Source organism: Eretmochelys imbricata, chromosome 3, assembly GCF_965152235.1.
Source record: "Eretmochelys imbricata isolate rEreImb1 chromosome 3, rEreImb1.hap1, whole genome shotgun sequence".
In the NCBI taxonomy this organism is placed as follows: Eukaryota; Metazoa; Chordata; order Testudines; family Cheloniidae; genus Eretmochelys; species Eretmochelys imbricata.
This window is the reverse complement of record NC_135574.1, coordinates 41,131,622-41,157,376: the sequence shown is the minus strand read 5'-3', so window position 1 is coordinate 41,157,376 and position 25,755 is coordinate 41,131,622. Positions and strand designations below refer to the sequence as shown.

Sequence of the window (25,755 nt, the reverse complement as noted above, 5' to 3'; positions counted from 1 at the left end):
GGTCACTTTTTCATAACAACAATAACTACAACAACCTTGTAGTAAATGAAGTGTTACCTCTAAGTAACAGTGTGATATTTGATTTTCATTAGCAGTGGTCCACTCTTCTGAATCTACTTCCTTATAGTCCACAAAATACCCAGTAACAGGACTGTCACCAACGTACACAGGTGCTTTCCATAGAAGTACCAGTGATGTATTCCTAACTTCACAGAATGTCAGATCATAGGCAGGCCCTAAAATATTTTGAATATTGAAAAATTAGTCAAACTTAATAACGTTTTATAACCTGGCCCTTTTGGACGGGGGAGGAATGTACTATTTATTTTGTTTTGTTTTGTTTCAATTCCCCCCTTTTAGAAAAAGAAGTTGTATATATTGCAATACTTTCTCAGGTTAAAATGCCTATGTCTATGTCAACTCACAAAAACTGTTTACTGCACCACCTCCCTTATGCAAGAATAACATTAGTATTCCAAAGCGTACATTGTTAGCTGAATCCCAGTTGTTTAATTTTGAGGTTAAATTATTCATCTGGAAAATCCAGGCACTCTAAAATATTCTGAGGAGGGATAGGTGCTTCTTTTTATTGTTATTTTAATTCACTATTTCAAATTCAAGGCTGCTCCATTGAGTTTGGAATCAAATCGGTGACTAAGCATCAATACTTCCATTTTCAGTTTTATTGTTTCTATTTTATTGGTGAGTATGAAACAGGAGCCACTGGCCTGATCCAAAGCCCACTGAAGTCAGTGGGAGATTTTGCATGTATTTGATCGGATTTGGATCAGGCTCTATATGCATTGACAGAAGATCGCTTTTCAGTCTGAGGATGGGTGTAGATCACCCTAGAGGAAGGGAATTCAAGAGGACATTTAGACAAAGAACTATTAAAATAGTAGGCACTCAAATTCCCCTGACACTGTAAGTAGTATATGTGTGTTCTTGTGTCTTTGTATATTGAAGGCTTATATTCTCACCACCACATCTTCTTTTTCTTTCACTGAAATTGTTCTGGTACCACACAATTTACAATATTTCTTTATATATGAAAATGTTCAAACTCAGTTTTATTAACAGAGTACAAAACAGTAATCACATCAGATTTCTTTCTATCACACAGAACAAACCTACAATAGTGTACAGCTATCATTCAAAAATACAGAACAAAGACAGGTTCTTTTGAATAAATTAGTGTTTCCCTCCATTCCATCTGACTTTCAATAATGATAAATAACCAACATGAAATGCTATAATGGATATATATATCAGGGAGAACTTTTATCTAGTTGTAGGAAAAGCAGTTTAAATTTCCAAAGAGAAAATTAATGAAATAAGGCATTTTGTTCAGGAAGCAGACATGAATAGATCCATTGAAGTCAATGGGACCATTCATGAAGAAAGGTGCTACTTAAGATGAATGAGGGCATCAAAATGTGCCCTTTACTAAAGAACCTGAAATTAAATAAAATTGGAGTCAAAATTATCGCTCTGAATGCTCCCCAATAATAACCAAAGAAGAGTTACTTTTTACAGTTCTACACGGGTTAAGCATTTGTGATCTGCGAATCTTGGGCCAGTAACATTTTCTCATTTAACACTTTTTAAAAGTGAATTTAGTGCTTGTGATTAACAGTCCTGAAGCCTGAAGCTTGAGGAGGATGGAGAGCAGAACTGCAGTTTTCCTCGCAATATGCTAATGGGCCATAACGCTGTCCTGTTGGGACTACAAATAGGGCTTTTACCTCTCTGTTTGTTTAGGGCCCAACACAACTCCCACTGAAGTCAATGGGAAGAGTCTAGGGGTACATCTACACTACAATAAAAAAAATCCACAGCACCGATTTTCAGAGTCCAGGCTAATTGACTCCGGCTGCTTGGCTAAAATTGCTTGGTTGATGTTCAGGCACAGGCTGGAGCCTGAGCTCTGAGACACACACACATACACACACAGGGTTTCAGAGCCTGGGCTGTAGCCCTGTGAGCCTGAGTCAGTTGACTAGGGCTCAAGACTTGGTGCTGCGGTTTCTTTGTAGCATAGACATACCCTGACTGACTTCAGTGGGATATAGATCATTCCCTTAGTCTTGCTAGACACTGCCAATAGCCTTCCTAGTAGTGGCTTGTTTCCTGTGTCAGCCTATTTATAAACTGCCTTATTAGAGATCACTTACATTGTTGGGACTGCCAGTAATGGGTGCAACTGTAAGGGTGTATATTGTGCTATGGATGTATCAGTTCACTTGCAATTGACTGAAGGCATCAATTCATTTCACACAGGACACAGAGCCATCCAGTGACAATGACTTTTGTTCACCACTAATAAGTGTCTGATTCAAACCTTAACATAGAATATCTGGGTTGGAAGGGACCTCAAGAGGTCATCTATCCAACCCCCTGCTCAAAGCAGGACCAATCCCCCAATTTTTGGCCCAGATCCCTAACTGGCCCCCTCAAAGATTGAACTCACAACCCTGGGTTTAGCAGGTCAATGCTCAAACCACTGAGCTATCCCTCCCCCCAACACACTTCATATCACCTGGGCCATCTCATCCACTCACAGTGTAACAGCAAATTTAGTACACTTCTAGTTTAGCTTTTTGAAAATCAGACACATCCTACTGAAGCAATTTGACAGGAACTCTTGTAAGAAAATTACAGCCTCCTTCTATATTCACACTGGGATTTCAAACTGACTGTGTTGCAAGGAATTTGCATTAAATTGAGTATTATGAGGAACTAATAGACTTACCAGGTTCTGGCATGGTCCAGGCTTTACACATAAAGTGCTCGCTGGGATCTGAGGGAAGTCCTATACCAGCCAGGTTTGTAGCAGCGACTTTGAATTCATAGAAGGAGTTTTCTGTCAAATCCTCTACCTTTTCAAAACAGCCAAGGACAAATTAATATACATGAAAATGTATTACTTTTTATTCAAGGCCTTGGAAATTTAATAATAAAAACCTTCATTTATTCACTGATTGATATAATCATTATTAAGCACTATAGATTGTACAAGGAAGTAAAACAAGATCCTGCTCCAAGGATCTTACAGTCTAAACAAGAGAGCTCATATAGGCACAGCTTTCGCCATCACACAATCAGCCTTAGTAATGTCCCTCACACACACCCCTTCAAGTCACAGTTCCTCCTCTTCCCTCCTCTTGCTGCAGTGGGAAATACATTTTTGCAGCTCTGGAAAAGGTGGAGCTTACTTTGACCTCATGAGTGACCAGCTACTTAGAGGATCATCTCCACCACCTATGCCCACTCTCTACTCTTCTATCCCCTCCCCAACCAATTGCTCACAAGGGGGTATATCTGAAGAGCAGGAGCTGTGTTCAATCAGAGCGCAGATACAGGTAGGCCTTATTGACTGAGCCGGGGGTGTTAGAGAGGCTGTACTTCTCGGCTGAATAAGACAAGGGCACAACCTAGGCCATAACAGGAAATAATGACACATCCTGAGGAGTGGAAGGGGAAGAAGGGTGGATAACAGAAATCTAAGGGGAAAGGAAATAAACCCCTTGGGAGAGGAGTATATTTAAATAACTCAGATCCTGCATTTGTCTTGTTTGGGTGCTTTTCCTCAGTTGTTGTACTTAGTTGTGTAGGACTTTTATTTCTTTTCTTTAAATATTATAGACACTAGAAAGGGAGGAGATAGCACTGGGGCTGGGATCAGCAGGGCACAGCTGGTGGCCAGTAGATCCAAGCCAGAGCCACTAGTCACATCTCTCATTCTCCTGGCTTTTTATGGTGAGCGCGTCACTATTTGAGCTCAGCTTTGCAGCTTATGGAGACCATAAAGTCCCAGGGCCTATTTGTGGCCTGGCCTCTTGAGCAGCACAATCACTGTGGTGGTTCTGCATTTGGACCCTCCACAGACCCTGCAGATTTCCTTCCCATTTTATTTTCTGTTAAAATTGTGAAAGGGAAGGCTCAGTTAATCACAGGCACCACTGTGGAGGGCCTGGAGGATCTTAGATGTTCACAAATGTTAGAGAAACTAGGTCAGTAGTCTTTGAGAAAAAGGAGATAATAGAAGGATCTTAATGTAGTATTTAATTTTTGATGGGAATAGAGAGATTTATGCTTGAAAGTTTTTCTGAACTAGCGTCAAATACAAGATCAAAGCAAAACCAAACTGAGCTAGGAGAATGCCAGGCACTAAAAGAATTTAGCCAGAATTTCTTAAAATATAAAGGTTTCAGAGTGACAGCCGTGTTAGTCTGTATTCGCAAAAAGAAAAGGAGTACTTGTGGCACCTTAGAGACTAACCAATTTATTTGAGCATGAGCTTTCGTGAGCTACAGCTCACTTCATCAGATGTATACCGTGGAAACTGCAGCAGACTTTATATATACACAGAGAATATGAAACAATACCTCCTCCCACCCTACTGTCCTGCTGGTAATAGCTTATCTAAAGTAATCGTCAGGTTAGGCCATTTCCAGCACAAATCCAGGTTTTCTCACCCTCCACCCCCCCACACAAATTCACTCTCCTGCTGGTGATAGCCCATCCAAAGTGACAACTCTTTACACAATGTGCATGATAATGAAGTTAGGCCATTTCCTGCACAAATCCAGGTTCTCTCACTCCCTCACCCCCCTCCAAAAACCACCCCCATACACACACAGACTCACTCTCCTGCTGGTAATAGCTCGTCCAAACTGACCACTCTCCAAGTTTAAATCCAAGTTAAACCAGAACATCTGGGGGGAGGGGGGGGTTGGAAAAAACAAGAGGAAATAGGCTACCTTGCATAATGACTTAGCCACTCCCAGTCTCTATTTAAGCCTAAATTAATAGTATCCAATTTGCAAATGAATTCCAATTCAGCAGTTTCTCGCTGGAGTCTGGATTTGAAGTTTTTTTGTTTTAAGATAACGACCTTCATGTCTGTGATTGCGTGACCAGAGAGATTGAAGTGTTCTCCGACTGGTTTATGAATGTTATAATTCTTGACATCTGATTTGTGTCCATTTATTCTTTTACGTAGAGACTGTCCAGTTTGACCAATGTACATGGCAGAGGGGCATTGCTGGCACATGATGGCATAAATCACATTGGTGGATGTGCAGGTGAACGAGCCTCTGATAGTGTGGCTGATGTTATTAGGCCCTGTGATGGTGTCCCCTGAATAGATATGTGGGCACAATTGGCAACGGGCTTTGTTGCAAGGATAAGTTCCTGGGTTAGTGGTTCTGTTGTGTGGTATGTGGTTGTTGGTGAGTATTTGCTTCAGGTTGCGGGGCTGTCTGTAGGCAAGGACTGGCCTGTCTCCCAAGATTTGAGAGAGTGTTGGGTCATCCTTTAGGATAGGTTGTAGATCCTTAATAATGCGTTGGAGGGGTTTTAGTTGGGGGCTGAAGGTGACGGCTAGTGGCGTTCTGTTATTTTCTTTGTTAGGCCTGTCCTGTAGTAGGTAACTTCTGGGAACTCTTCTGGCCCTATCAATCTGTTTCTTTACTTCCGCAGGTGGGTATTGTATTGTATTGTATTGTATTAAAATATAAACTAACAACATAAGAACTTAGTGCAGCCAGTAAAAATGGTTTAACCCTCCACCAGTTAAGGGGAAAACATATTTATGGAGTAAGGTACAATTATTTAATCTAGGAAAAGGATGAATCTCCATAGATTTCCTGGTTTCTCTCTATCTATTTATGTTTTAATACTGTGTATCAGAGGGCCTAGTATGCTTACCAGACATCATAAAATATGTTATGTGCCTAAAAGCTTTGTTTTCTTTATTTCAATCAGTATTTCAGGCTTCGATCCTTCAAATGACTGCAAGCAGATACACTCCTGCATCCAAGCACAGCCACTTGGAGGACTGTGACCTTAGATACCAAATGAATTAAAGACTAATTTGTTTTTCTTAATTTGCATTATTTGTTTACAAAGGCATAGAAGAAAAAACTTAACACCCTGACTAACTCTGCCCTTTCATACTTATCCGCCCTTCTTTCATTTCCCAATGCCCCCTGCTACAGCTGCTCAGCCAGTAATGCCCGCCTTTCCCTTCAGTGGTCAGCTCTCACACATACATCTCTGTGTCTTCCATGCTGGCTCCTGTGCATGAGCTCATCAGCAAGGATATTGCCTCCTTTGCATTAAAATCTCTCCTAAAGACTCACTCCTGCTGCGAGGCTTATGGGGAAATTAGGGGACTCATACTGATAATTCTGAGGAGTATTTGCGAATAATTTCTAATTTATAGTTTCATAGAGTTCAAGGGCAGAAGGGACCATTAAATCATCTAATCTGACTTCCCCTATTACATTCCATCCAGTTACCCTTATATGGAGTCCAGTATCTTGGGTTAGACTAAAGCAGTTCAGTCCTACACCATTGTGTGCCACGGGCAGAGAACAGGAGAGACTGAGCTGCCACCAATGCTTGACTCCCCTGCCATGGCAGAGAATTGATTAGATGAGGCATGCCCAGACAATCCTAGCAGGTGATCCATGCCCCATGCTGGAAGAAGGCAACCTCCCATCTCCTGGTCCCTGCCAATCTGACCCTGAGGAAAGGTCCCTACCATCCTGAAATATGCCAAGCAGGTTAACCCCCTAAGCACGTGACCAAGACACCAGGTGTCTTATCTCTAGTTGTAGCCAATCCTTGATGCTTCAAATGAAAGAAAATTTGACAAATAAATAAAAATGTAATAATTTAACCTAATATTACCCAAACGTGGTGAAGCACCACCTTCACTACTAAATGGTTGTATCCCTTCCACCCAATCTCTCTCTGTGTCTTCAGATTGTAAATTCCTTGGGGCAAGAGCCATGCCCTATTCTCTGTTTGGAAAGCACCTCATAAATTATGTGAAGTACCATCAATCAATCCATAATGACCCTCTGTTGCTCTAGAGCAGAGTTTGCTCTCCACTGGAAGCTGGACCAGAGGCAAAGTGGTAGGGCTGGAGCATGATTTTCTTTTTAGCTGAGGGGAGAGAGCCACAGAAAGGGCAGGCCTGCTTCCTTTGATCTTGGCCCATCTCTGTTCTCTCTCCAGACCTCCCACACTACAGGCAGCATAGTAGCCTGCTCAGCCATATTTGTCTGCCCTCCCACCATATGTTAAAGACCTGGTGTATGACACCTTTTTAGATCACAAGTTACTCTGCCCTGAATAGGAAACATGCTTCCAATCTATTCCTCAAATCTCCCTCATCAACCAGCCATACTTCTCTAGGTCTAGGGGGGCAGTGGATTGTATTGCATTGCTGTCTTTCCCTCTGCATGCCTCTCCACCCCAATTCTCAAGTTTGTCACACTTTGTAGCTCTCCACAACACACAGTTGAGGGGACTGAGCCATTTTTAGTAGTGTCCCTTCAAACAAGTAAAACTTTGCCAATTGTCCAAGAGTAAAATAATACCAACCGTATAAATTCTCTCCTTAACAGGGGAAGAATTGATTTCATGCCAGTTATGGTGATGAGCCTCCCTCTTATCTATATAATAACCAAGGACTGGTGATCCTCCACTGAACTTTGGCAGTTTCCACCCGAGAGTCATTGAGTGACCATCACAGTTAAGGAGTGTGATGCCATAAGGATGTGATGGACAGGCTACAAGAAAATAAGCATACTGAGTATTAGTACAGTGTTCAAAACACAACAGCTAGAAGAAATACAGTCATTTTCCCCCTCTTCTCTTCTATAACATATGGCTACAGGTTACTGCATCTATGCAATGGTCTGTAAGAATAGTAATAAAAATTCACTTTGAGATGACTAATACCTTGGTGAACAACAGCAAGCAAGTAAGAGACCCTTTGCCAAAAGAGTTTTTGCTGCTATGTCTGCCCAATATTATCAGATTTTGCATTCTTTGGCAATAATGCTGACAATGCAAGTTATAAAATGGCTGGAATGGAATGGAACAGAAGGCTGTCTGGATCAACACATTCCTAATACGCTGAAATGTTCAAATAGGTGCAAGGATGTCTCACTCAACACTAAAGGGTCTTCAGCAGTGTTGATGTTAATGAAAATACCTCCTGACCAAGGCTTCTGAAATCTTCTAGCATGTACTTCAAACCGAGGTTGCTATGTTCACTGCTGTGAGCTTTGTTAAGATGCCACAAGCCTAAGCTACATTGAACCAGGAAGAATAATGTTCTTTGTGAGTTTTCCCCAAAGACATTATACCTGCTAAAGCCAGGAGAAGGCATATCTCCAGAGCTTGCAAGAGGGTTTGTAAGATTGTTTTCCTGTGCTGCTTGTTACATCTATTCAACAGGCCTAACATGCACTTCCCCCAGCACTATCTTGCATTTGCCATCTGTGATCATAACCTTCGCTAAAGGTACCCCTTCCTGTATCTGTAGTTCTATAAGCAGTGCTAGCTAGGTTCCCTCCCCTCGAGCTCCCCAGAGCATTTCAGCTGAGTTACTGGGTCTTCCTGCATAGAATTTGGCCCATCACATTTAAAAGACTAGAAAAAAAATCTACCCGAGGCCCAATATAGTCTCTGCTTTTAGAGCTGTATTTATGATCAGCATGAAGTACTGACAGCAATCAGCGAAGACAGGCATTGTTCTTTTCCAAATACGGATGAAACTCCAGAGCACCATTCACAGCCAGTTGTAATAAAGCATGTGAAACATATCTCAGCACCTCAGAGTGGGTCTAGCTTTTGTTAAACAACCTGGGCTTTTCTGCTATTACCACTTCAAGTTAAATAGTAGTGAGCACCAGTGAATTCTTACCAATGGAAAGCCTCGATCCTGCAAACCCACACATGTCAGTCACTTCAGCTATGTGAGTGCTCCCATTAAGTTCCCAGTTATGACTGCTGATATGGATAAGCACTACTCACAGGTGTATGGGTTTGCAAGGTTGGGCCATAAGACTGTGCAGTGTTAAATGATGCAGCCCCATGCAACCAACAACTTCAAATAAAATGTGAAGACAAATTCCAAAAAATCTGTTATTTTTATTTTATTTTTATGCCTTCCAACTGACTAAGTGACTGCAATGGTGTCTGAGAAGAGATGCTGCAACGTTAAAAAGTGCAGGTGTATTAGAATCTAAAGGTAAACAAATGTAAGCATACTTTCCTACTACCTACCGATATGAGGTACACTCCCTCCTAAAACAATCAAATAGAATAGATTTTTTTCAATAATAAAATATCAAAGGTTAAGGAAAAGTCTTCTAATATCCAAATCTTTTAAAAAAATATTTCTGAAAGCAATGTTGATTGTCCTTCCTCTGCAACTTTGAAAGAGAACACATTCAAATATTTAATTGAAAATTTTTCTTACTGAAAGAATACACTATTAAATCAAACTGATCTTCCAAGTGCAGGACATTTTTGTTACTTTTCATTCAAGTCTCAAGGCTGTGAATGCAATTGGGGAATCAAAGGCAGAATAGAAATAGAGATTATACTTTACCTGTGTGTGTGCATTGTGGCCCTAGGAACCATTATGCCCTCCAATAAGCCTGTATGATGCCTATTCAAGCCAATGGAGCATGCAACTAAGGGCAGAAATGGATTGCTTAGATTGAGGCTTTGCTTGCAGAATGCTGGAAGATGCGGATCTTCCCAACTATATTTTGTATTAAAAGGAAATCTGGGTTTCCATCAAACCTACTGATCTAATTGTGACAGCCAGTAGCTGATCCAGCACTCTGATCAGTTAAGCATTCACTAGCTTTACTAGGAAAGGCCTGATGGAAGAGGAGAGGACTTAATTGCCTAAGCAGACTGGGGGTTTATTAGCTAAAGAGCTAAATTATCCCACCTGGCGGAGAGGCTAGTTAAAAGCACCGAAAGGAAGTCCAAAGGAAAAGGCTAGCAAAGCTCAGAAGAAGGATCTCAGGATGGTAAGAGTTCTTTCTCTTTCGGGAGAAAAGGCTGAGGATTAGGAAAAGCTGTTAACAGACTTGCTGCATATGACTGTGATGGTGGTTAGGTAAGGGTAATAAATAAATAATAACCAACTAGAAGGCATCCAAGGCTGTTTGTGAGAGACAGGAAAGGCATTTGCCTTGACTGTTCCAGCAATCAAACAATTTTCTGTTGTGTGTAGCCTTGTAGTACCTGAAAGTCTTCTTGGTGGACCAGATTGACTAGTAAACTGATTTGCCCTAAATGAGCATTAGAAATCTGTCACTGGCAAGTTTAACAACACAAAGCAGCCTGGGAATAGGGGTAAATCCGGCCCTGGATTTCTAAAATGTCTTTCATAAAAAAAACTTTCTTCCTTTACACTGTCTTTTCCCTGCACAGTAGCCAAATGCATGGTAGTAAAGTTTAACACGCTGACAGATGTTCCATGTCTGAAAAGGGTACTATTATTCTAAATGAAACCATAGGAGTTAGTTGGTACCAAAATTTTAACCCACAAAACAAATGCAAAGCAGAGCTGCCCAGAACCACACTTACTGAGGGCTGCCTGTACTGTTATAGGTTCAGATTCTTGAGAATTTTCACTGACCCCCACAGCATTCGCAGCTTTCACACGGAAGATGTAATTCTCTCCAGTTGTCAGACCATGAACCACAAACCTGATTTTAAAAAAAAAAAATCAAATATTTGTTGTTCATTTTAAATCATGTATCCTTAACAGATTCTTTAATGTTCTGAGCCACTTACTACAGGTGGGATAGACATAGATTTCTGATGAAAGGGTGGGGTATATTATTAGATATGGTCAGAAAATGCCTTTTTCCTCCACAGGAACATGTCAGTGAAAACGAAGAATTTTTGCTACACCATCTGAATTCTTTTTCAGCTTTCAAGATTTTGGTTGCTTGGTGAAAATCCCTCCCCTCGCCCCCTATCATCAAAGATGGACATTTCCCATAAAAACTTCAATTTCCTGAAAATAGACATTTTCATAGAAAACGTTTTGTTAGAAAGTTTCCAACTAGCTCTGTACAGCATATTAATATGCAATAGATTTCAAACTATCTGGATACACAGAGGTATTACCAGTACCTATTATATTTAATAGGTTTATGATTGCAAGGTTCCCAGTGGTTTGTTCCAACCACAGAAGTATCAATATAATAGCCAAACAGATCTTCTTCATGTTTTGGCTTGTCCCACTGTACTACAACTGATGTTTTTGTATTTCTTGTTGCCAGTATGCGACCAGGAGCAGATGGGACACCTATGCAAAAGAGATATCAGAAATGTTCACTAGGTTTATAGTAACGGATATATAAACAAGTAGTGACTAATTCAACTAGATACAGCATTGTATACTTTCCAGGATTTAAATCTTACTAGCTGTGACTTTTTCTATTCATTTTGTTATGTGATACATTGGCATAGTTGCTGTACTATAAGTGATTCATATGTCTGGCTATTCCTATTACATACTGCAGGGCTTTATTGATTTTACTTACATTATATAAAGTAGACTCACTTAAAGTTTCTTCTCTTTGAAGGAGTATCTCAGTATGAGAACGAACGCTTGCCCTTACAATGAATACTAGCAGAAGAAATGTTTTAAATGCACCCACTATAGTATTCTTGAACCTATCAGAAGCAAATGAAACTTACAAAAGTACAAAGACTACAAAACTAAAAAACAGTAGGAAAAACTACTTTCAAAACAACTGATAAGGCCCTGATTTAGGAAAGCATTGCTATTCATTACAGCAGTTAAGCACATGCGTGAAGTTAAGCAAGTCTTAACTGAACTTAGTTAAACGGGGATGGATTCCCTGAATATAGATAGACTTAAATCCTGAATGGGGGCCTGAATATCTTTATAGTGAGGAGAAATTCACCTCTGTGCTGAAGGTCTGTACAAGGTCTATGCACCAAGTAACTTCCACTTATGGCCTCAAAATACGGGACATAAGTGGTGCATGGAGCTTGTGCACAGGAGTAAATTTCACCCAGCAGTGAATAATAGCTCACAAAGCTATATCAGTAAAAGGATCAAGTGACTGTAGCCGGAACTGTAGCAAGCAGCACAAAACTAAAGAAAGATGGACACAATTTCTGGTCTGTTACTATTTAAATATAATAATAATAATACCTTACACGATACTACACATTTACCTGGTACTGCAGCTTGAATGGTAGGAAGGTTAACCATAAATTCCAGCTCAGGTAATTAAATTCTCCCTACCTAAAATGTTCTTGCAGTTTCAATTGAAATGGTATCTTTCACTTCCTGTCCCAAGCTGTCACTGTGCCATGTTCAGCAGTTCCTAGGTGTGGCTGATTTTTAGAGCTGGGTAAAATAAATCCAGTATTTTTATTGCCTAACTCAGTGGAGTGTTCTGCGATTTAGAGTCAGAGTTTAAGGCCAGAAGGGACCAAGACTGACCTCCTGTACATCACAGGCCATCAACACCACCCAGCACCCACACAATAGACCCAATAATCAAAATTAGACCATGGTATTACAGCTCACAGAACACTAGACTATTTTGTGCCACAGGCAGAAGATAGAAAGGACCCGAGATGCACCAGGGCCCGAGGCCCCCGTAATGTCAGGGAAACAATTTAAGTATTTTATGTTTATTAAGTAGGTATAAATCAAAGCTACTATAGAAGTACAAACACACAAAATATTTTTATTTCATCCCAAATGATCTCAAATTACCTTATAGGTGGTGAGTTGAATTTTTAAAACCCTGGTTGATATAAGTCAGTATCTATTAGCATTTTATATATTGTGCCATATTAAATAATATAGTTGTTTCTTATTCTTTAGTAAGTATATTGAAATACTGTGATATCTGAGTTCCATAATGTGGCAACTGGTGCTTTCTGTTTGTGACCACTGTTAAACTGAGTTCACAACCACACTTTTGAACACAAAGTAGGTAACTGCTCCCCTAAATTCCCATTTGCATGTGTCCATGTGGGATCCAAGTATACAATTTAGGTGAATTTTGAAAAGTAGCCACTGTGTGTGCAGACATATCTTCAATTATCACTGAAATGCAGCCACCTGTGAAAAATTGGAATTCTGCACCAGCAACAATCCTCAACAGGGTTATTAGGAAGGGAAGGAAAGGCTATTTTATCTAACTGAAGCTACAGGGAAATTAAGGTAGCCTATAATTACCTAAACTGGAGTCTGGCCAGGATATCTAGTCCTACTTTTGTAAAAATTCACATTAATAAGCGCCATTGAAGAACGACCAACTGAAATTAATTTAACATTTTAACACTTCCATTACACAGCAAAAGGAGATGCAATAGCTATGCAGAATCCCAAATGCAACAAAAATGTGGCAAGTTGGTTGCCCTTGAAAAATACACCTGTTTATACAATACAATTTGATTATAATGCACACTTTAATTTTTAAAAGCATACTTTATTTGCATTTTTTTAAGTATCAGTGGCATTTACTATGCTGTCTTACCAATGGTCTCTTGTGCTTGAATTGGTGGTGTTATTTCAGAAGGATCGCTAATGCCATGCTTGTTTGCTGACAAGACTCGGAAAACATATGATTTTCCTTCTGAAAGATCAAACACTGCATAGCGAGGAGATCTCACTGCAACCTGGGCATTGACCCTTTGCCAGCTTCCACTGCCAACCGCAGACTACCAAAAAATAAAGATGATGATTACTTCAGAATTGTTAAAAAAAGTGGGCATATTGGATGCATTCATGAATCTGATATAAGAAATTAAACCAAAGAATAGTTTTGGAACGGCTCATGCTTTCTTGAGTTCTGACTGACAGCCTGTCTGTGTCTGCTGATCTAGCTAGGCATTTACAGTATGCAGAACGCTATGGTATCTGAGTTTTTTAGTTAAGGACTAGATTGTGCTATTTGCATGTCCAGAGTAGGCGATAGAACATGAGTGCATAGTCCCAGGGGGAGCATTGGGTGGCACTGTGCCTAAAAGAGAAACTTAATTTTTCTTAGGGCCCTTGTTGCACTGGGGGAATAGTGATATATTTTACAGAATGCAACATAAACCCTGCATTGCCATGCAGCTCAGTTGGTTGGGGTAGAGGGGGCCACAAAGGCAAGTCCATCGCATCTCAGGTGCAGCCCCTACAATCCTTTGAGCACACAGAGCTCAGCTGCAATGCAAGTAGCCCCAATAGAGAACCTGCAAAAGGGCTGTGGGATTTCTTACTCCCTACCACACCTTTGCACACTCTATAGAATCAGGTCACAACCACACCCTGCGTTCTTCTAGACTTTCACAAAATGACCAAACTAGTTTTGAATAATTCAATAGAATATTAGCTGAGCTCTGTGACAGGCGGCAATTTCCTGCAATACCCTGGACAGCTCTTATTGAGTTGAGTTAGATCTCACTCTTATTAAGTTTATGTATCACTGTGGCCCAGGATTGTGTGGGGAGAGAGAGCACAGTCCTCCGGGAACTAAGAACAGTGGCAAATTCACTCAGGTTGTAACACCTCCCAAAGAGCACCACAACTTGGAAAGATTTACACACACTGATTCAGACTGGATTCTCTAGAGCCCGGCAAACAAAGAAAGGACACTTTGGATCAGTTAACTGGAGTTTAAACTGACTCGGGGTCTTCTTTCTGATCTAGTAAATGGACAGGACCTTCAACAGGACCAACAGGAAAGAGTTGTAATGTCTGACACTGACCAGAGTCCTGGAGTTGGGGTGATCTTTGGTAAGCTTATTAGCATGCCTGTAGGGTTTTTTTTATAGTTTTCTCTGTAATGCTTTTACCTCAAGAATAAATGGGCCTGCTTAGAAAGAGCTGTGTGGTAACTTAACTGTGGGTGATTACACTTTTTATAGCCTCTGAGGAGAAAAGCAGAGCAGGACTGATTCGGCAGTCTGACTTGGCTGGAGAATTCACAGTGCCCGCAGAGACCTGTGCAGCCTGGAAATACCCTGGTTAGGAGAGAGAAAAATTCATGTCTTTGAACAGAGGGGTGGATGGCTGGGGAGACAGAAACCTGAGTGTAGGTTCCCTTGGTGCACCATCGCCGGGGGAAATACAGGTACAGTTGCCCTGAACTGTGACAAGCTCAACTACTGTCTTTATTGCATATGGAAGAGAGCCCAGACAAAGCTCCAGGAAGCAAGCACTCTGAGAACTCTTCTCTCCATTAATTTCTTAAAATAAACTGTTGACCCAGAATAAACTGAGTCACAGATTATTTCAGTGGCTTTAGGAAAACTGAATTGTCCAGTCGACAGTTTGAGTAAAACCGCCTTAGGACACACACAGACGGGTGCATAAATGTGTGTTTTTTTTTTTTCATGGGATTATATGAACAGAAGATTTAAAAAGAAAAACCACTTAGACTGTAAACTCCTTGAAGCCTAGATAGTCTTTTGTGACCGTTTGGAAAGCACCTTATATAAAATGGGCACGACCACAAATGAATAATAAAAAAGGTAAAATACCCCAAATCTATATTTGTAAATCTTTTTTAGTGGATACCGCACTTGCACATTGTTCTCTATAGAAAAAAAATAACTTTTTTTTAATGAAAAGGTGAAAAATATGGAAAGAATGTTGTTATGCTCTATATTTGATATATTAGTATCAAGCCTGGACTTGAAGGAATTTAATTGGGCATGCTTCAGTGTGACTGACAAGACAAAAATCAATGTACTGTTTTATATTTAGTTAAAATTTAAAATCCAGATATATTTTATTGAATTTTTTAAATTTTACTCTGCACTGGATTTAATCTGTCTCAGCATTTCTTGTGTACTTGGCAGCTGGTACTGCTTTTCCTTATAGTTATACAGCCGGGAGAACCCCACCTGGGTTTTGTGTTTCGGTAGACCTTTAAACATTCTTTTTCACTGTTGATTATTATGATTGACCTAAATTTTAAAGATAGGTTAGATATATGAACTTTAAAATTAATTTAATAGAAGTCTATGTTATATAAAGGATAAAGATTCCTGTTTGCAATGAGTGGATTACTCACATAAGTAAGAACTACTCACAAGAGTAAGGATTTGCAGGGTTGGGCATTCATTTGCATAAAGAAACCTTGTTCTATTAACTTTTTAGTTCTCAGTCTTGCTTTTCTTTAGTAAGTTTTGTATTTAATGAATTGTTCATTTGTCCTATTGCCTGGTATCTGTTCATGTATGTTGTTTCTGTACTTGTAAAACACCTTCAGTAAATCTTGTGCATATGAATATGACCACGTCGACATTTAGGGCAAGATTGTGGGTACACTCTAGCATAGAGGGGTTATGACTCTTCATATTATTTGAATTTGCATAGCTTACAATCTAAGTATAAGGCAAGAGACAACAGATGTGTACGGACAGACCAATGGGAGATTACACTGAAACAAAAAGCAACAATATTGGTATAAGAGTACCAGCGGCCTAAAAGTTGTCAAGTTTTTTGTAGGCATCACAGCAAAGGAGAGTTTTAAAGAGGGTTTTGAAAGAGGATAATGAGTTAGATTTGCAGCTATTTATCAGTAGAGCCCTGTGCGGATATAAAATTTGTATCCACATCAAATCCCGCAAAATGGTCTGCAGATTTGCAGGGCTCTATTTATGGGGATCTTTTCCCAAGCACAAGGGACAGCATGAAAGAAAGCATAAAGATGCTTGTTTGAATATTTAACAAGTGGGTGATGAAAGCTGGCATGACGGGTCAATCCAAGATGAGAGTCGACATCTCAACAGTAAATGAGAGATGATAGATAGGATGGAAATAGGGTGTGAAGGGTGTTGCAAATGAAGACAAGCAGCTTATGTTTGATGCAATAGAGAAGGAGGAGCCAGTGGAGAGATGCATACAGAGGCATAACATGGTCAAAGCAATGGGCTCAAAAAATGATCTTTGCATCAGTATTCTGAATGGGCTACGAGCAGGGCAAGATAGCATTTTTCAAGGACAGAGGGAAAAGATGTTGCAGTAATTGAGATACAAGATGAGACCTTGACCGTGAATGAGAGTTTTAGCAGTGTGGATGGACAGCAAAGGCTGTATCTTAGAGCTGTTATGCAGAAAAATCTGCAAGATTTAGACCGTCTGGTTGTGATGACCTAGAGCAGTGGTTCTCAACCATTTTTTACACAGGGACACCTAAACTTAAATAGACAAACCTGTGGACACCCCGCCCCCCACTCTCCTCTCGTTATTTTGTTGTTCACAGTTTTTGGTTCTTTGTTACTTTAATAGTTATCTCAAATACTTCTGTAGAGAAATTATTATTATTTGAACAGATCAACCAAAAACATTGCAAATTAAAATATTAACATCTTACCAGATACTAATGATAAACTACAGCATTGCTAGGTGATATATGTGGATATCTGGGAGATGTTGAGGGGTGTCTGTGTACTGGGAGGATGCTGGAGGAGTGTTTGTATACCGGGAGGCGGTCCCTGGGGAGTGTTGGAGGGGGTGAGGAACAATGTTGCACTTCTTGTCACGGGGGCAGGGCAGCTGACAAAAGCCCAGAATTCAGTGCCAATCCGTCAGTCAGCACCTCCCTGTGGGCCTCTCCCCCTCCCCTGGCCCTGTCACCCCTCCCAGCCGGGCTCTGAGGCCCTGCAAGAGGTGTTTGCCAGCTCCGCTTACCTAGTGGGCTAGGGTGGGCAGGATCTGGTAGCTGCAGCTGCAGCGGAAGGACCAGAGGCAACTGCAGAGAAATGTTCTGAGGCAGGGCTGGCCAGCCCCGCATGGTGGGGCTCAGGGAGAGAGCACCACCTCCACCCCGACTCATCTCAGTGGGCTCCAGTAGCAGGGAAGGAGAAGCAGCCCCGTGTAGCAAGGAAAGGGGTCCTCAGCCCCCAGACAGCCGTCCTGTTGCTTCCCTTCTTCCTGCACTGCATGGACTCGCAGTGACTGGCCACTGGGAGAGCCGCTGCCTATTCACTGCTGGGCAATCTGGCGAGAGGTGGCCCAAGGCCTTGCCCACCCCCAATGCCCTGTAAGGCAGAGTCTGTGGCAGTCCCTCTGGATGGGTCCCCTAAGAAGGCAGAAATCTGGGGGGTCGTGATTCTGCATGCTTCCCCCCACCACCACGCATCACCTCTGGGAGGGACCAATCAGTTTCCAGACCCTCCCCTTGATTATAGTGGCGTATCCCTAAGGGTCTGCAGACCACACGTTGAGAACCATTGACCTAAAGAGCTCGAAGTTGAAAATGATGCTTTGGTTACAGGCTTCGGTGATAGGCCGAATGGTGGTATGGTCCACAGTGATTGAGAAAGGAGGTAGCAGGGACAGCTTGGAACAGAAGCAGGGTAAGAAGATTAAGAGTTCTGCTGTAGCCATGTTGAGTCTGAGCTGGTGGCTAGACATCCACAAGGAGATGTCAAAGACAGGCTGAGATTTTAATTTGGACAAAAGGAGACAGGTCTGGAGTAGAGAGGTAAATCTGAGAGTTGAAAGCACAGAGATGATAGCTGAAATTGTGTTTGTTGATGGGATTACCCAGAGATAAGGTGTAGAGGAAGAAGAGAAGGGGACAAAGGACAGATTCCTGTAGAACTCCACAGAAAGTTGGAGGGGAAATGAGAAGGATCTTCCAAAAGAGATGTTAAGGAACGATTAGAGAGGTAGGAAGAGAATCAGGAAAGGATAGCGTCACAGAAGCCAAAGGAAGAGAAGATTTCAAGAAAAGGAGCATGGCTGATGATGTTGAAGGCAGCCAGCAGGTCAAGAAGGATGTGGCTGGAGTCCTGGTTCTGAGCTTTACTTAAGAAGAGCTCAATAGAGACTTTGGGGAGGATAGTTTCAATGGAGTCCAAGGGGCAAAATCCAGATTGGACAGGGTCTAGCATGTAATTGGAGAAGACATTCCAGACAGTGATTGTAGACAGCATGTTCACTGAGCTTACAGATGAAAGGGAGAAGAGAGCTGGAATATTAGTTGGAGAGGCAAGTGGGGTCAAGAGTGTGGGCATTTTTCTTTAACTGTGAGAGACCAAAGCATGCATGTATCATGAAGAGAAAAAGCTAGAGCAGAGTGAAAGTTAATGGGATGAGTAAAATGGGGATGAGATTGGGCACAAGGGATATCAGGAAATGGGTTGGGATGGGGTCACTGGAGCAAGTGGAGGAGTTAGGGGAGGACAGCATATGAGAAATGTTTGTGCCAATGACAGGGAAGAGGGGGGCGAGAGTTGGAGGAGAAGGGAAGGCAGGTCGCATATTTTCTCAGTTTTCACCAATGAGATCCTGTGTGGAGACAGAAATGGAGTCAGGAGGAGGGCAGGGTGTGTGGCGTGAGGCAAAGGTGGTGAAATATGGCTAGGATTTTTGACATTAGATTCAGTTAAAGTTGGAGAAGGAGAGCTGTTTTGTTAGGAAGATGGCAGAACTGAAGGAGGAGAGACTGAATTTGTAGTGGAGGAAGACAACCTGGTCATGGGAATTCCACCAGAGATGTCTCACAGTTAGACAACAGGAGCAAAAGAAGCAGATGTTGGGGGTGATAATCCTTTGCTTACCAGCACAGGCTATCTGTATCACGAGTAACAGAGCAGGAAGGAGAGCAACCACTACCAGGTAGCAAAATCTCCTCCTGCTCTGGTGGACAGGGAGTGAACATGCAGGAATGGGGAGTGGGTGGAGCTTCGGCTCTTCTCCCACTTCAATGTACAGGCTAGCATAGTTCAGCCACTGCAGAGGGGGAAGTAAGTTGCACCAGGAAAGGGGCTGGCACAGCTTACTTCCTCCATGGAGAAAAGGGAAACCAGGGACCAAACTGTGAGCCACAATTCAATCTCTGCTGTGCTGCTGGGGAAGGGAAACTATGTGCTGCCCCTTAATAAGGGCAGGTTGCAAAGTACCAATCCAGCCTTGAGGGAGGAGAAGATTAAGGTGCTGCTCTCTATTAAATTGTTACAATACATTGTAGTTTTGTTCTCATTTTTGATAGCAGTAACAAAATAGCACAGCGGCAATTTTTTATGGCTCTTGAACTTAAATACCCATTAGATCACATAACAACATATTCGATTGTCAATGCCTTCTCTAAAGTCCCACGGTCAAGTCCTGCGAGACCTCAGCGAGTGCTAGTCTTATTGTTCATTTTGCAGCTCCGAAAATTATTTGAATTAAATTGTATGTGGCTTACAGCTCAATGCAACTATACAGTACCTTCTCAATGAAATACATTAATGGCTCTTTGCCACGGGGAACAGGTGGCTCCCAGCTGAGTACAACATATGTTTTGCTGGTTTCTGAAGCATGTACATTGGTGGGAGGTCCTGGAATCTGAACATCGCCTGGAGGAGTAATAAACTTAGTCAGTGTTAAACCAGAGATTAACCCCAGGTCAGCATTTATGCTACAGCTCATCTTTCCAAACTCGAGCCTATTAAGGGCTAAAGTATCCGCTTTACGGTTTAATGGTTTGCGTCATTTCTATTTTGAAGCACTAAGCATGCAAATTACAAGCGGGGTATTTATTTTCACAACCAAAGTAACATATTCAATAGCACATAGATAGAAGCTTTTCATTTGTCTCACGTGACTTTTCCTTGATCACATTTGAATTACTTTAATCTGATGTGCCAAATGCCTTGGCAAAACCTACTCACTATATGCATATAAAAGACATGTTTGCAGGGCCAGCTCCAGCTTTTTTGCCGCCCCAAGCAGCGAAGGGGGAAAAAAAAATAAACAAGCCTGGTTGAGCTGCCGCCGAAGAGAAAGAGAGGGACTGCAGGGCTCACCGCCGACTTGCCGCCGGCACCTGGAGCGGGCCCTGCATGTTTGATCAAAACTGATGAGTCCAAGAGTTACTATAGAAAACTGAACTAGAAGGAGGATTCACTCAAAAGACTGGAGCATTTAAACACAAAAGGAGCTTAATGTAAAGTGGGCAGGAAAAAAGTATTCATGATATCTCCTACCATATGGGTGACATGACCAGCCAATATAATTTAGAGCAGCCATACAGGCTCAGGATCAGAGGAGTGCAAATGCATTGCACAGCCACCTTGTTCCTACCTTCACAGGCCATTATGCCTCCTGGGGATCAACTGGGTGCAGCAGTGGTCTGGCCTCACCCCTTTCCATTGCCACACCAATGGCTGCAAGGATGGTAGCATAGAGCCAGTATAGCTCTGTGCCAACCTGAGAGAATCCTAAATTGCCCAGTGAGGGCAGCTTTAGGGCCACTCTGTCACTGTAGGGATACAAACGGGCTAGGATCTGTCTCAATGGAGTTACACGCTGGTGTAATGAGGAGCAGGATTAGGGCCTAGCAACGTCACCTTCAATCATATTTGTCTGGCTCTGAATAAGATGTCAACAGGCAAAAATAGTAATTTTCAGAAATGGTAATTCAACATAGGTCTGTGCACATCCTGTTCTCCTGGTTTAAAACATACAGTGTGACGTGGCTTTTGTTTGTGGTTTTTAAGGTAATTTTGTCATTTTTCTTTTTCTAAGTGCAAGCACAGTGCATAGATAAATGCTTAGAATCTGAAATTAAAAAAAGAGAGAGAAAATGTCTCTTCCAGATGACAATATTAATCATGAAAATGAATCTTTAGATGATTCTAAGCAATGTCAATAGATCCGTGAGCCAGCCTGCTATGTAGTTGAAGTTATTTTCTTTTATGATACTTTTTTCCCCAATCAAAATCAGAAGCTTTGAAGTTTGCATCTAACAATTGACATCATTTATTGTCGTTCATAATGTATTTTTTATTTGTTTGATCCTCTGCAAATGGGACGTGCGTTCTTTGGATAAACACATTGATCTGTTGAGTTTAAGACACTTGCTGAAGTATCATAAATAAAATTATTTTAAGCTCTAAAAGATCTATTTTCAGCAGAATGAATCAGGATTGAGCCAAGAGGCTCCCATGAACATCAGTAGAATTCACATAGCTAAATCCCCACAGTGTGTGGTAAATATTCACCCCTTAGAATTCCAAAGATGACATCATATATAATGTAATATTGTACTGGTACAATTAACAACCTCTCCTTACAGATTGCAAGGTCATCTGACACTGGTAGGGAGATAAATTATGTGATCTAAGGAGCCAACATTTTTAAAGCTAGCCTCCAATTTTGCCAATTTAAGTAAATAGGTTTATAATTAATAGCATTTAGATATCTATATTCCTGGCTAGTACCCACAAGTCGGGTATTTAGATTTCTAAATACCCTTGCTGGTGCCTGAAAAATTCAAAATACAAAACCCTGGGCCTGATTCACTTCTCACATGGATGTAAATTGAAGTAACTGGAATTGCACCCATGTAAAACCAGTATAAGTGAGGAGAACCCTCTGCTTATGTGATCTTGTGTAACAGTTAGGGCTGTAAATTAATCACTGTTAACTCAAGCAATTAACATGAAACAAATTAACTAGATTTAAAAAAATAGTCATAATTAATCACAGTTTAATCATACTGTTAAACAATAATAGAATACCAATTTAAATTTATTATAAATATATTTGGATCTTTTTCTACATTTTCAAATATATTGATTTCAATTACAACACAGAATACAAAATGTACAGTGCTCACTTTATTTTTATGACAAATATTTGCACTGTAAAAAACAAAAGAAATTGTATTTTTCAGTTCCCCCATTACAAGTACTGTAGTGCAATCTCTTTATCATGAAAGTTGAACTTGCAAATGTTGAATTATGTACCAAAAAAAAACTGTATTAAAAAATGTAAAACTTTAGAACCTACAAGTCCAATCAGTCCTACTTCTTGTTCAGCTAATCGCTCAGACAAACAAGTTTGTTTACATTTGCAGGCAATAATGCTGCCCACTTCTTGTTTACAATGTCACCTGAAAGTTAGAACAGGCATTCGCATGGCACTGTCATAGCTGGCATTGCAAGATATCTATGTGCTACATGAGCTAAAGATTCATAAGTCCCTTCATGCTTCAACCAATGATTCAAAACAGTGCAGACCAATGCATGTTCATTTTCATCATCTGAGTCAGATGCCACCAGCAGAAGGTTGATTTTCTTTTTTGGTGGTTCAGGTTCTGTAGTTTCTGCATCAGCATGTTTCTCTTTTAAGACATCTGAAAGCATGCTCCACACCTCGTCCTTCTCAGATTTTGGAAGGCACTTCAGATTCTTAAACCTTGGGTAGAGTGCTGTATCTATCCTTAGAAATCTCACATTGGTTTTGTCAAATCTGCAGTGAAAGTGTTCTTAAAATGAACAACATGCACTGGGTCACCATCCGAGACTGCTACAACATGAAATATATGGCAGAATGCAGGTAAAACAGAGCAGGAGGCATACAAATCTCCCCAAGGATTTCAGTCACAAATTTAATTAACACATTATTTTTTTAATGAGCATCATCAGCATGGAAGGATGTCCTCTGGAATGGTGGCTGAAGCATGAAGGGGCATACAAATGTTTAGCATATCTGGCACATAAGTACCTTGCAATGCTGGCTACAAAAGTGCCATGCGAACACCTGTTTTCACTTTCAGATGACATTTTCAATAAGAAGCGCGCATTATCTCCTGTAAACAAATTTGTTTGCCTTAGCAGTTGGCTGAACAAGAAGTAGGACTGAGTGGAACTGTAGTCTCTAAAGTTTTACATTGTTTTGTTTTTTAGTGCAATTCTGTAACAAAAAAATTCTACATTTTGTAAATTGCACTTTCACAATAAAGAGATTGCACTACCGTACTTGTACGAGGTGAATTGAAAAATACTATTTCTTTTGTTTATAATTTGTACAGTGGCATCAAAAATAATATAAAGTGAGCACTGTACACTTTGTATTCTGTGTTGTAATTGAAGTCAATATATTTGAAAATGTAGAAAAACATCCAAAAATATTTATGATAAATTTAAATTATTATTCTATTATTAACAGTGCAATTAAAATTGCTATTAATTGTGATTATTTTTAACCATTTGACGGTCTAGTAACACTGTCATTTCATTAGTAACAAACATTGTCAAGATCAAGAACCTTTAAAGTTTTCCATTCTGCAGTTCAGAATGCCTACAGACAAAGGCATCGCAAATCTCTTAGCCAGCCTCTGCATTCCATTACAGGTATAAACTCCACTATGTCACACTATTAGTGCAGTTCCACCACTTTAATACTGATGTGAGAGTGGTTAATCAGACCCTTTTATCTTTAACAGTACTCAGCTATCCTAGTTAACATTTGTTTCTTGCTAGGCAAAGTAAGCAGCACAAATACTCTACCAGAACAAAATTAAAGGTAGAAGGCATCTAGGATCTCATCCTGAGAATTACTTTTAGAATCGCTAACTCTTCCAGGTATCACTGGCTGTGGCAAACATTTAGCACTTCTCAGGAAAAGTATATCTTTGAATAAAGATGGATTTAATGTACTTCTATTAAAAATGGCAAACGCAATGTTTACCAAAGCTTCAAACTTTGACCAAAAAGCCACACTAGGCTCATAGGACAGGGATAAGAAATTAGCAATAATCAAACACGAGTTTCGTCTGTTTAATCTCAGATCATGACTACTGAAAGAAAGAAGGAGAAATGCATAATGAAAATGGCACAATCAAAATTATGAATCTATCCTACCCCTCAGACTTTTGCATTTATTTGATTTTATTAAGAGTTGGCTCACTGGGTGGATTTTTTTTTTCAAGATCTCATGTTTCTAATTATAATCTTAAATTCCTTGGATATAAAAAGATGAAATGAAATCATGGTAGCGCTACATACCTTCAAGGTCATCCTGATATATTACAATTTCTCTACCTCCATCCAGATGAACAGCTGTAGACCAAAACATTCATTTACAGTTAGTTCTCTGTGCAATAAAGAGTATTTACAGATTTTGAAGACTCTCTTTTATCAGTGCTGACAAACACTTTTGTGTAGTGTCTATCTCAACGCCGGTATTGCAGCTTTGTACATATGGATTCTCATTCATTGTTACACACTGATTCTTCCACCTTTATTCACACTGACTAGTACTCACTCACAAACAGTAAGGGACCATTTAACGATTAACTGAAAAAAAGAATCCTATTGTTAATTGATGGAATCAGTGCTGTGGCAATGTGTGTTATCAACTGGACTTTTGAGGACTGGACATGAAGGTATGTGAGTGAGCTAACTGAGGCACAACATGTTACAAGGAACAAGTGAATTTTTGGTCTTCATAATGGGTGAAATTCACCCCTGGACAGAAGGCCAGCACAAAACAGAGCTTAAGTAGGGTGTCACAAATCCATAGCCTTTGTGCTGACCCTTTGCATAGTGTTAAATTTCAGTCAAAGTGAATGTCCATCTAACTGCTCTCCAGCAGGTACCATGGCCTAGACCTTGAGCAGCACTGACAGTGTTCCTTACAGACCAGAATATCAAGGGTGCCCAGGGTGTGATAGATGAGCAATATGCAGCCAATGGCTGGCCTCTTTCTGTAACAACTGCATGTGAAAAAATAGATGATAGTAAAAACCTACAGTCTGCTAGTGAATACAAACAAGCAAATTCCATTCAGCTAACACAGACATAGAGTAATATTTTCAAAAGTGACTTTGGTCCTGATTTTTAAAGGCATTTAGGCACTGTTCCACTCAGCATCACAGCACCTTTGAAAATGAGACATAGGGCCAGATTTTGAATAGGCCCCTAAATACCTTCCAAAGCCTGGCCTTTATGTGTTGCAACACAGAGCAGAACAATATCTAAATACCTTTCAAAATCTGGCCTTTATGTGCCTTTGAAAATGTTATCCATTATGACTTTAAGCATTTCTTTTACATTTAAAAATTGTGCAAATATATGTAAATGAATTGGCACCCTTGGGCTCTTGGCAAGTTGCTAGTGTGGACCTTGCTGTCACAGTGGGAGTGTCCTTGT

General features: G+C 40.6%; 1 protein-coding gene across 1 annotated transcript in view; it reads right to left on the bottom strand.

Annotated features, from left to right (window-relative positions):
* The window catches only part of MYOM2 (myomesin 2), a 98,301-nt gene that overhangs the window by 36,708 nt on the left and 35,838 nt on the right, over positions 1 to 25,755 (bottom strand). The window contains exons 12-20 of the mRNA XM_077811571.1: positions 24,610 to 24,663; positions 20,045 to 20,172; positions 13,365 to 13,548; positions 10,969 to 11,143; positions 10,414 to 10,535; positions 9,091 to 9,111; positions 7,399 to 7,586; positions 2,753 to 2,879; positions 58 to 236 (exon numbers count right to left, since the gene is read on the bottom strand). Coding sequence (XP_077667697.1) covers positions 58 to 236; positions 2,753 to 2,879; positions 7,399 to 7,586; positions 9,091 to 9,111; positions 10,414 to 10,535; positions 10,969 to 11,143; positions 13,365 to 13,548; positions 20,045 to 20,172; positions 24,610 to 24,663 — 1,178 coding nt within the window. The remainder of the gene's footprint in view (positions 1 to 57; positions 237 to 2,752; positions 2,880 to 7,398; positions 7,587 to 9,090; positions 9,112 to 10,413; positions 10,536 to 10,968; positions 11,144 to 13,364; positions 13,549 to 20,044; positions 20,173 to 24,609; positions 24,664 to 25,755) is intronic.